The 12,906-nt window shown below is 46.4% G+C and overlaps 1 protein-coding gene across 15 annotated transcripts in view; it reads left to right on the top strand.

Moving 5' to 3' along the window:
• The window catches only part of cfap20dc (CFAP20 domain containing), a 294,908-nt gene extending 283,484 nt beyond the window's left edge, over positions 1-11,424 (top strand). For all 15 annotated transcript variants that reach the window (XM_062969646.1, XM_008105414.3, XM_008105415.3 and 12 more), the window contains one exon: positions 10,830-11,424. In XM_062969646.1, the coding sequence (XP_062825716.1) occupies positions 10,830-10,939 (110 nt within the window). In that variant the 3' untranslated portion in view covers positions 10,940-11,424. The remainder of the gene's footprint in view (positions 1-10,829) is intronic.
• Positions 11,425-12,906: the final 1,482 nt, after the last annotated feature.

Genomic DNA, 12,906 nt, shown 5'->3' with positions numbered 1-12,906 from the left:
ATGAGCTGAAGATAAGCGAGAGTCTATGCCCAATAGTTTTTGTAGTGCCTTCCAAAAACGAGAGGTGAATTGAGATCCACGGTCTGTGACTAAACTCTTGGGCAATCCATGTAGTCTGAAAACATGTTGAAGGAATAGATCTGCAGTCTCTTTGGCCGTGGGAAGACCTTCACAGGGAATGAAATGGGCTAACTTGGTGAAAAGGTCCACCACCACTAGGATCGTGGTGAATCCACAGGAAGGTGGTAGGTCAGTGATGAAATCCGCAGAAATTATTTCCCATGGCCGAGATGGGGTAGGAAGGGGATGCAGAAGCCCTGAGGGCTTCTCCCTTCTTATCTTGGAGCGCTGGCATACTGGGCAGGTGTTGACATATTTTTCCACATCTTTGCGGATCTTGGGCCACCAAAAATCCCTTAGGATCAGATGCATGGTTTTAAATAGTCCGAAATGCCCTGCTGGTTTGCAGTCATGACACAGACGAAGCGCTTTCTCCCTGCCCGGTCCGGGTGGGATATAAACATGATTTCTATAGCATAGCAGTCCATCTTTAAGCGAAAAGGGAAAATGCAGACCTTGACGAAGTTGGTCCTGCGCCCAGGCATCTGCTTGCTGACTAGCCCTGATTTCTTGAGCACAGATGGGTCCTGGAGTAGAGGAAGTTGAACCAATGGGAGTGGATTTGGTGTTCCCCACTGTGAGCGTGGCAAAGTTCTCGGGTTGTAGTAATTGGGATTCAAAGGTCTCCTTGCGTCCTGCAGCGTATTCCGGTTTACGTGACAGGGCGTCTGCTTGCTTGGTTTGGGCTGGGGTCACATAATGAATCTGGAAGTTAAAACGTTCAAAGAACAAAGCCCAACGTTGCTGCCTCTGATTTAGTTTGCGGGCAGTTCTTAGATGTTCTAGATTTCGATGATCAGTGTGGACTTCAATGGGAAATTTGGCCCCTTCTAGCCAATGTCTCCAAGTTTCAAAGGCTGCCTTTATGGCCAGTAGTTCCTTTTCCCAAATGGTGTAATTTCTCTCTGGTGTGGTTAGTTGACGGGAGTAAAAGGCACAGGGATGAAGGTGGTCTCCCACCGGTTGTAAGAGTACAGCCCCAATTGCCACATCAGAGGCGTCCGCTTGCACAACAAAAGGGGTTCCAGGATCTGGGTGCTGTAGAATTGGCTGGGACGTGAATAATTTCTTTAGTTGCTGGAACCCTTTCTCTGCTTGATCAGTCCAGCGGAAGGGCTGTTTTCCACGGATGCAGCTAGTGATTGGGTCAGACCAGCGGGCAAAATCTGGAATGAACTTGCGGTAATAGTTCGCGAACCCCAAGAAACGCTGCACCTCTTTCTTGTTAGTTGGCGCCCGCCATTCCAATACTGCTGAAACCTTGGCTGGATCCATGGAGAGCCCTAGAGGCGAGATACGGTAACCAAGGAAATCTACCTCTTGTAGATCAAAAGCGCATTTTTCCAACTTGGCATAAAGTCCATGATCCCGCAATCGTTGTAACACCATTTTGACGTGGTTCTCATGTTCTGATTGTGATCTAGAAAACACCAAAAAATCGTCCAGGTAGATTATCAAGAACCTATCTAGATAGTCCTGAAAAATGTCATTGACAAAATGCTGGAACGTTGCGGGAGCTCCGCATAATCCATAATTCATAACTCGGGACTCGAATAATCCGAATTTGGTCTGGAAGGCGGTCTTCCACTCGTCCCCTTCTCTGATGCGAACTAAGTTGTAAGCCCCCCGAAGATCCAGCTTGGTGTAAACCTTGGCTCCTCGAAGCCGATCCAGTAGATCCGAGATTAAGGGCAGGGGATAGCTGTTCCGCTTGGTGATATTGTTCAATGCTCTGTAGTCCACCACCAAGCGTAGTTCCCCTGACTTCTTCTTCACAAACATCACTGGGGAGGCGGCTGGGGATTGAGAGGGTCTAATGAATCCCTTACGAAGGTTTGTCTCTATGAATTCCCTGAGAGCTTCTTGCTCTGGTTCAGTCAGGGAGTATAGGTGCCCTCGCGGGATCGGGGCCCCCTCCACCAGGTCAATGGCACAGTCATAAGGTCTATGTGGGGGTAATTTCTCGGCTTCTTTTTCATTGAATACATCCCAATACTCGGAGTACTTCTTGGGCAGGGTGATGATGGGCTCGGTGTCTGTGGCATGGCAGACCTTGGCTACAAGGCAATGGTTTTGGCAGTACTGTGAAGCAAACTGCAGTTCTCTGTTGGACCAGGAGATGCTTGGGTCGTGGAGAGTCAGCCATGGAATTCCCAAAATCACAGGGAAATGGGGAACCTCGGTAACAAAGAAGGAAATCTCTTCCATATGTTCCCTTATCCACATCCTGGTGGGTTCCGACCACTGACTTACGGGGCCCGTCTTGAGGGGGCGGCCGTCTATGGCTTGCACCACACGGGCATTCTTGAAATCATGATATTGTAATCCCAGAGAGTCGGCATACTCTCTATCAATGAAATTGTTGGTGGCTCCGGAGTCTATCATGGCGTGGATCATGACGGGTCCCCTTTTTGCTGACCATAAGGTGACCACGAGAAGGAACAGGACCCCGGTTGGCGGCTCTTGAACGGGTTTTTTGACCGGGTTGGCGAGCCTCTCTACGCCCGGTCGTTGGCTTCCCCCGCCGGCTGTGTGCCAGCCGGCTCAGACGCCTTCGTCTCCGTGGAGGACGCCGCCGCAAGACGGGCGGCGGGCTTCCCTTTGGCTGGGCACTCTCTGGCGAAGTGGCCCCCGTTCCCGCAGTACCAACAGAGGTTTAAGCGTTGACGACGGGCCTTCTCGGCGGCATCTAATCTGGGACGCACGTTGCCCAACTGCATCGGCACCTCCTCGCTTCCTCTGGGGTATGGGGTTGGTGGTGGGGGTCTCCACACTGGACGTGGCTGAACGCTGGCGGGAGCGGGGGGTTTTGCCCCAGCTCTACCGCTCTGGCCTCGAACCCACTGTTTCCTGTTGGCAATCATGACTTCAGCCCGTAAACATTGATCAATGAGTGCTTCGAGGGTCTGGGGAGGATCCACCTTGGAGATTTCCTCCAGCATTTCGATGTTGAGACCCTCCCGGAATTGTCCTCTGAGGGCTACATCATTCCAGCCGGTGTTGTGGGCCAGCACTCGGAACTCGGCTATGTACTGAGACATAGGTCTGTCTCCTTGGAAGAGGCGACGGAGTTTGTGACCGGCTGCCTCCAAATTGTCCTCGATTCCCCAAGTCTCTTTAAGGTGGTCCAAGAAGCGTTGCGCGGATCTTAGGTGTGGAGAGGCTTGGTCGAACAGTGCCGTCGCCCAGTTGGCCGCTGGCCCGTCTAGAAGACTGTAAACCCATGCCACCTTGATGTCTTCTTGGGGAAATTCGGCAGCACGGGCCTCTAGATAAGCTTGGCATTGGCGACGGAAAACATGAACCTTAGAAGCTTCTCCAGTAAACTTGGTTGGCAACGCCATGGCCGGTAGACGGATTCCGCGTTCCTTCAAACCTTTTATTTCTCCATCCTGGGCATTGAGCTTATCACGGATTCGATCCACCTCATCCTTGTCGATGGTGTAGGTAATCGGCTGGCCGCTCGGCCCAGGTACGGTTCCGGTAGACATTCTGGCCGAGGTTAATTGGTGCTTAGGGTGGCGGAGTCAAACTGTCACGACCCAGGCTACAGGGCACCAATAACCATACACAGAGGCCAGATTCTATCTAATATCTTTATTAAGGAAATATATAAGATTAATAAAAATAAATGTAAAAGTTAGTTCAGAAGCAGACCTTTCAGGAAAGGTCAAAATTAGTCCAAAAAAGCAATGTCCAATATGAAATATTATGTTCCAAAGTTGTAATCCAATAACCGAAACACTCACTTTGCCAGGCAAAGTGAGGGGAGATGACAAGGTCCTTTAGTCCATAAACTTGAGCAAGGCTAGGAAATAACTTGATACTTGAAGCAAGGCTTAAAACGTGGAACAAGGTAACAAGGAACAAGAACAAGGTCCGTGGAATAACTTGGTAAAATCCGTGATACAAGGCAAGGTATAGTCCTGGAAAACAAGCAAGGTCCGTAGGTAAACAAAGGCTGGAAACTGGAGCGAAGGCTGGGAAGCAGGGCAAGGCTTGAGCAGGAACGAGGCTTGAAACGGAGCGCGCTGTCCAGACACAACTCGCTCCGGAGGCTGACGAATTGACTCCGCGAAGTTACTACGCGGGTAAAACACCTATATAGAGTCTAACTTTCTCGCCGAAGCAGTTCTCTGGGAACCAGAAACGAAAGCTAAACTCTGGGACCAGATGTTTGACTCCCTAAAGATTCTCACGGAAAGCAGTCTTAATTGGCTACATTCTTAGCTGCAATTCTAGCACTCCTGCGCGAAGCTGCTTCCAAACCCCTCTGTTGTTTACAAAACTCACGGCGCAAGAACACGGGAGATGTGGGCTCTGGGTTTGTTTGACATACTTCTGGGACACAACTTTCTTGCAGGTGCAAGGTTCCCAGATCTGCCTGGGAAAGATCTGGCTGAGAAGATTCCAGTTCTGACTGGGAAGGTAAAAAACCCAAGTTTTCTTCTTCATCAGGGATTACAATGTCCTGAGCAGGACTACAAGGCCCATGGGTCATCACAGATAAATAAAATGTAGAACATGTATAGCTGGAAGCAGTCTATTGGATATTGGAAGTATAAATTATTCCGGTATTAAATCAATACTGGCAGGCTTTTCTGCTGGGAATTTCCTGTTGCATCACTGTATTTTTAAAAATCATGATTGGAAAAATGCATCCCACAGAGCTTATACAGCCCCAAAAAGCACGCCCCCAAAGGTCCCCAAAATATTGTAATGTCAAAAATAATAATAATAATAATAATAATAATAATAATAATAATAATAATAATAATAGAACTTTATTTATACCCCGCCACCATCTCCCCAATGGGGACTCTGGGCGGCTTACATGGGGCCATGCCCGGGAAAAATACAATATAACAAAATATAAAAACAACATATTATAATACAATTACAACAATACAATAAAGGATCATATACAGTACAACACAAAATCAAAAAAGCAATATAACAGGGCGGGCTGCATGAATACTCAGTTAAAACTCGGGGTGAGAAAAGGATAAGAATAAAACCACAGGGGACTGGGAAAAAAGATAGCAGACAGTCTAGAGGATAAATAATGGGGGGCGTAACAAAAAAGCGTGTAACAGTTACTCTCCGAAAGCACATCGGAAGAGCCATGTTTTTAGATCTTTCCTAAAGTCTGAAAGAGTGGGGGCTAGCCTGATTTCAATGGGCAATGAGTTCCACAAACGGGGGGCCACAGCAGAAAAGGCCCTCTCCCTTGTTCCTACAAGGCGGGTCTGGGATAAAGGCAGCGGCGACAGGAGGGCCTCCCCTGACGATCGCAGAGATCGGACAGGTTTATGGTAGGAGATACGGTCACGAAGGTAGGTGGGTCCCAAACCGTTTAGGGCTTTATATATGATGGTCTGCACCTTGAATTGGGATCGAAAAATGAATGGTAGCCAGTGGAGCTCCTTAAACAGGGGAGTAGATCTCTCCCTGTAATTCGCCCCGGTTATTAATCTGGCAGCCGAGCGTTGGACCAGTTGTAATTTCCGAGCCGTCTTCAAGGGAAGCCCCACGTAGAGCGCATTACAGTAGTCCAGTCTAGAGGTAACTAAGGCATGCACCACCATGGTCAAGTCAGACTTCACGAGGTATGGTCGCAGTTGGCGCACAAGTTTGAGTTGTGCAAAAGCCCTCCCGGCCACCGCCGACACCTGAGCCTCAAGCGTCAACGCTGAATCCAGGAGGACCCCCAAACTGCGGACCTGTGACTTCAGGGGGAGTGCAACCCCGTCCAGCACAGGTTGCCACCCAATACCCCGATCCGACGAGCGACTGACCAGGAGGGCCTCTGTCTTGTCAGGATTGATCCTCAGCTTGTTCCTCCTCATCCAGTCTGCCACAGCGGCCAGGCACTGGTTCAGCATCCGGGGGGCTTCCTTGGAGTTAGATGGAAACGAGTAGTGGATTTGTGAGTCATCTGCGTAGAGATGGCAACACCCTCCAAAACTCCAGATGACCTCTCCCAGCGGTTTCATGTAGATGTTAAATAGCATGGGGGATAGAATAGACCCTTGCGGGACCCCACAGGTCAATGGCCAGGGGTCCGAGCAGGTTTCCCCCAGCTTCACCATCTGGGAACGGCCCTCCAGGAAGGACCAAAGCCACAGCAGAACTGTGCCACCGAGTCCCATCCCGGCGAGCCTCCCCAGAAGGATACCATGGTCGATGGTATCGAAAGCCGCTGAGATGTCCAAGAGAACCAGCAGGGTCACACTCCCCCTGTCCAGCTCCCTGCGTAGGTCATCCACCAGGGCGACCAAAGCCGTCTCGGTGCTGTGTCCAGGCCTGAAGCCAGACTGCGAGCGGTCCAGAAAATCAGTGTCATTGAGGAACTCCTGGAGCTGTGTAGCAACCACCCGCTCCAGAACCTTGCCCAGAAATGGGAGGTTGGAAATTGGCCTGTGGTTGTTACATACAGATGGGTCTAACGAGGTCTTTTTTAATAATGGTTTTACTACCGCCTGCTTAAAGCAGGATGGAACTGACCCCTGACCCAGGGAGGCATTTATAATAGCCACAAACCAATCCAGCAACCCATCTTTGGCCAGCTTCACCAGCCAAGCAGGACAAGGATCCAGAGCGCAGGTGGTCGCCCTCACAGACCCAAGAATCCCCTCCACGTCATCAGGAAGGACAAGCCGGAAAGAATCCCATAAGATCGCGCAGACAGGTACCTCGGTTACCTCCGCTGGGACCACAGTTAAGCTGGAGTCCAACTCACGGCGTATCTGAGCAACTTTGCCTGCAAAATGGTGCGCGAAATCGCTGCACCGAGTTGCCAAGTCATCAGGAAACCCCTGGGCCTCAGGAGGCCGCAGGAGCTCCCCAACAACTCGGAACAACTCCGATGGCCTGTTGGCTGCAGATGCTATGTGGGCAGTCGTGAAAACTTTCCTGGCTGCTTGCAGAGCCACGGAGTAAGCCTTAATAGCGGCTTTAGCCCGTGCTTGGTCGGACACGTCCTGAGATTTCCTCCAGATGCACTCTAGTCCCCTCCTCCTACGCTTCATCATAGCCAGCTCTTCGATGAACCAAGGAGTCGACGCGACTCTACGCAGTGAGAGGGGACGTTCGGGAGCGATCGTGTCCAATGCCCTTGATAGCTCACTATTATAGCGATCAACCAGGACATCGACAGGATCGCCAGTCTCCAGGACAGGAAGATCCCCAAGAGACCTCAAAAGTCCATCCGGATCCATCAGTCTCCTGGGGCGGACCATCTTAATGGGTCCACCACCCCTGCGGCGGTTAGAAGGCACAGCGATACTTAAACAGATCAGATGATGGTCAGACCATGACAATGGAAGAATGTTTTGCTCTTCCACTCTGACTGTCCCACCGTCCACAATAAAAACAAGGTCCAAGGTGTGTCCTGCCTGATGTGTGGGCCCAGATATAACTTGAGACAGCCCCATGGTTGTCATGGCAACCATAAAATCCTGAGCTGCACCTGTCAATGTCGTCTCGGCATGAATGTTAAAGTCTCCCAAAACTATCAGTTGTTGGGAGACAAGGGCCGCATTGGAGACCACTTCTGCTAGCTCGGACAGAGAGACTGCTGGGTGGACGGTACACCAACAGAATCCCCACGCTGTCTCGGGCTCCCACCTTCAGGAAAACACACTCGAACCTCGAGGATTGTGGAACGGCGCATCTGATCAGGGCGATGGACTGCCGAAAGATCACTGCAACTCCTCCTTGATGAAGTGCTGCTTAAAAGTTCTAATGATACCTCAAGCCTGTAGGGGATTCTGCTGCCTGTATCTCTGTGTTTGGACACATTTTTCCTCCATGATAGGACATTTTTCCAAACTGGAAATTCCCTTCCCTTGTTGTATAGGAGTAAAAATGGGGATGGCCCTCCTGAACCCTGCAAGAAGCCTTTGCTGTTCCCCAGCCCTGTTTTTAGCCATCCAAAACTTTCAAAATATATATATTAAAAAAAATTGGACCTGGCCGGACATGTAATTGCCATGCACATACCACTTCTTAACCTTTCCTTCTTTGCTGCCAACACATTTCATTAGGAGCTATTTTTGAGAGATAGCCTGCTGTGCAAAATAAATGGCACTGGGATAGTGAATGCAACTACGCAGATCTCACCTCTCATTTGTGTGAATATTGGTGCAGTGCACTCAGCCTCATCTTGCCCGTGAGCTGAAACTGCTATATGTTCTTGTTTATTTTACTCTCAGAAATAACAAGTAGAACAATACACTGCTGTGTTGAATGCTCATGTTCTAGCAAGGTGCCAGCCGGTCATGCTGTCTTCCATTCCATTTCCTTTTCCACCATTCATCTGTTTTCCATAATTCCCTCCGCAAACACCGGAGGTTGGGGGGAAGGATGACATTTCCTTCTCCACATTTTATTTCTCTACCATTAATCTCTTTCCATAATTCCCAGCAAAAGCACTCATCTTCCTGTGGCCACTGAGCATGCTCAGTGAGCTATCATTAAGAGGGTGGGCAACAGGGTTTCCCTAAAATTTTCATCTATTTCTCTCTGTTTCCTAAATATGTTAGTAGCTCTCTTCTGTTGCATTTCTTTTGTTTCATCCACACTCATGTGAACCGTCAGCAAGCATCTACACTTGCTACCAAAAGGAGTGATCTGATAGATAAGCCTAATTTGCTATATACATCAGGCACATTCAACGATTAAATTATCAAACAAATTATGAGAGCCAGGCAATTCTAACCCAGTTTACTTAGGCCATTTGGGTTGATGAGGGAACAAAAATACTCCCAAAGATGGTGGCAGGAGAAACTACTGTGAAATTGTTAAGGGCGTAGGTTACTACTTGCTTTATTCTTAACATCAACATGGGCTTTGTATTTCAAGCATTTTGAAAAACCTTCTCAGAGGACAATCCTGTGCTGCTGCCTGGCCATGGTGCCATTCATAGGTATTTTAGGAAGTGAAGTTGGGCCAGTAGGTTGTGTAGGGATTCATTCTAATATTGAGCAAGGATCAGCTATGTTGTAATGGTAAGAACAAAGAAATTACCAAAATCTCAAGTCCTCTCACCACCATATCACTAAGCTTTGTCCACCCAACTCTAAAAGCAGCAAGAAATGCCATCCTCATCCTTATTTGGTATATTACTTTATTCATTTTATTGATTAACATATTTATATTATTCTCTTTATATTGCAATAAAACCGGGCTGACACATATTAAATAATAATTAGGTCCTGCCATACTTCTTTGGGGATATTGTATTACTATTTTTTCTGCACACCATTACTTCATTGTACCTATGTATCTGTTCACTTATGTACTCTAAAAGTGAAGTACATGTATACTGGGTGATAGGTGTTGCTATGTTCTACCATGGGGTGTCAAAACTCATTTTCACCAAGGGCTGCATCAGCCTTCAGAGGGCCATTTGTAATTGTAAGGCTGTATGAATGTAACTCTGTTGCCTCGGCATTGAAAGCCTCGTGGACCACATAAAACGATGTGGAGGAACAGATTTGGGCCACGGGCCTTGTATTTGACAATGTGTTCTACCATGTTGATGGTCATTATTTGAGTAGAGACAGATACTGCAAATTTTCATTTGCTAGGAATGCTTACAATTATTAAGGCAGATTTATGGACCTTTTATGGGAACATAGTGACTTCAATGTTGTTTTTGTGGGAAGCTTGGTCCAGTGGGTGAGTAAGAGGCATTTTGATTAACAGACTAATTTGGGGGGGGGGGGGGGGGCTGTGAAAGACGTAAGGAACACTGCCCACATATTATTCAATTTATGATACCTATGACCACAGTGTATGATACATGAAATCATCATAAGTCCTGACAATAGCAGTGGTATAGATTACTTTCCTTGGTTGCCTTACATAAAGCTTTAAAATTAAATCACAAATGTGTGAGGGTTTGCATAAAATCAATGACAACTGTGTAAAACCAGTGTGCCTGTAATAGTGCAAGATGATTTTTGGTTCACAGGTACCATTTTGAACTTTAGGCAACAGTGTTAATTCCATCTATAGAGTTCATAGTATGGCCATGCAACACAACCATCGCTGTTGTAAGAAGGAGTCACACAACCAGAAATTTCACACTATTCTGAATTATTGTAGAGTCTTATTTAAATGCTAGAACTTGACAGTAACACACACACCCCACCCTGGCCTCTTTCCACTATTAGGATAATGCATTCCTCCAGCCCTAATTCACCAGAATAAATAATGAGTAAAACTTTTGCTCGTTTCCTGAAAAAAGTCATAGCTTTGCAAGTTGTTATATTATCCACAGGAGAGCTGTGTCCAGGCCTTCCTGGCACAAAGAATAACTGGTTAATTGGTTCCTCTAATTATTTGTAATATGTTGCCTCCAAGCTCTAAAGATTCGTTGAATGTCTTGCTTGTGGTCTTCTCAAGGGCATCCGCTTGGTTACCCTTAAAGAGAAAATTCTGGGTTAGATGAATCTTTTATGTTACCTAGCAAAGGGATTCTTCTTACTTTTTCCTGTTTCAAAGCATTCCATTGTGTTCTTCACTTTCTGATTTTGAACAACCTGTGAATACAATGGTTTCTACTTAACAGGCATGGGTCCCTTCAGCCATGAATAAAGCAAAAATGTAGAGATCTTTCAGTCATCTCGGAACATTATATCTCCTCACCTGCTGTTTTCCCAGTTCAAATGAAAATTAATGGACTTTTCATTTCCTTTTAGGAGAAGGTGACTTCGGGGCAGAAGAAGATGAAGTTCTCACTCTCTTATACGACCCGTGCCTAAACTGTTATTTTGATCCTGAAACTGGCAAGTACTATGAGCTGGCATAGTCATTTGCAAGGGCAAGGAGCATGACCCCCCTTCAAAACTCTTCCAGCCCTTGGGCCTTTGCAAAACACTCATTTAAAACTAGAATGTTCCCCCTATTATGTGCTCCAGTATCCTGTTGCTCAAAAGTACGGCACTATCTTACAGGGTTTTTTAAAAGACGTGTGATGTTTTTTAAACAGGTTGCCCTTGCAGTCTTTTCTAGTTTGCATACATATTTTCTGAGCCAGCTGATGTTATGTAAAATATGGAATGTTCTTGTATGTGAACAAATTATGCTGGATCAAAAAAATGTTTGCCTAGTTAATCCGAACTACTGTGTGATGATTTTTCCCTACACGTACTTGTTCTTTCATCTCCAATAATTTAAATAGATGTACTGCCATCTTTGCAGTTCGGAAAATACTGTCTGATGTTCAAAGGGAAGTGTTCCATGAACTGCCTTTTCTCTTCTTTATTACTGAATAAAGCAATATTTTTTTTCAAATTGTGTTTTTCACTATTTTAAACTCTCAGGTAGTTTGATGGTGTTTTTGACAAGCTTCATAAATCTTGCAAGGAGATATATATATATATATACACACGCGCTGGTTTTAATAGATTAATTTGCACGGGCATATGCATACACCAGTGAATATTGAAATTACAACTTGGCACAAAAATTGGATGAGAGGGAAATATCCATTCTGGAGTGTTGTATGGCCATGTTCTAGCAGCATTTTCTCCTGATGTTTCATCTGCATCTGTAACTGACATCTTCAGAGGACCTATTTGCCTAACCTAACACAAGGAAAGCATAAGTAGATGGGCTTCCGTTGCCCAGAGGCATCATGCCATTGTCTTATGTAACAGCATCTGACAGAGCAGTATCAATGGAAGGTCATTTCTTTTGTTTGCAGTTCTATTGTTGCACTTAAGGAAACCTAAATCACCGACATGGATATAGCACACAATATTTTATATCTTGTTTGAAGAGTAAATTCTAAATATAGATAGGAGGAAATGACCAAAGAGAGCTTGATAGTATATGATAATTTACCTGTGCTCCTAATATGCTCATGGTGATATCCTATAGGCATGCTGTGCTATAGCTGGGCACCTGGAAGAGCTGGTGGCTACAGCGGCACCTACTTCTGCTGACACCATCCACTGTTTCCTCAGCCCAAGAAAAGTGCCAGGGTTGGCAGTAGGTGGGGAAGACCAGTTAATGAGCCTTCCAAAGGCTGGTTGATGCCAAGAAAGAAGTGAAAGTGTGTGGAAAGGGAATTAGGTTAAAAGGGAGACTGAGGTCAAAGGAGAAAGGGGAAATAATGCCAAAGTCCATGACAGATGTGTTTAGCCAAGCAGCTACCAGGTGGATATGATGGGCATACTGGCATAGAACTCCTGGGACGTCCTTTGCGTCTTGTCATAGGTCATGCTCTTGCCAGACCTACCACAATGGAGAGAATTCTTTCATTGGCCTTTTGATTCTAAAACCCAAACTCAAACGGGAAACACTGAAAGGAGTGGGATATAGTTGGCAAGCTGTCCATCCAGGATAGGCCTGCACAGCCTATATCCTATATCCCAGGATCTGATCCCAGGTTTTCTGCTTTACACTGGATTATATGAGTCTCCACTGCATAATCTGGGATAAACAGAAAACCTGGGAATCAGATCTCTGGGATATAGGGCCTGCCTGGAAGGCCCCTAAATGTTTGAGACTCCCAACTCCCAGAAGCTTGTCCACTAGTCAGGAATTCTTGGACAACAGAGAATGGGCAGGATGTAGATCTGTTTGCCAGTGCCAGAAAAAAGACAGGTACATTGCCAAGTTTCCATACCTAAGGCAATTCATTCTTCTCTGTCAACTGAACATATGCCCACTAATAGCCCCAAAAGGCTAATTATTCTGGCCATATCTTTTAAGTTGAATCTCCCACCTTACAATTGTTTTAGCCAGATCATGTGTATACATTATTATTAT

This window comes from Anolis carolinensis, chromosome 2 (genome assembly GCF_035594765.1).
Source record: "Anolis carolinensis isolate JA03-04 chromosome 2, rAnoCar3.1.pri, whole genome shotgun sequence".
NCBI classification, from domain to species: Eukaryota; Metazoa; Chordata; class Lepidosauria; order Squamata; family Dactyloidae; genus Anolis; species Anolis carolinensis.
This window is presented reverse-complemented; position numbering and strand designations above follow the sequence as displayed.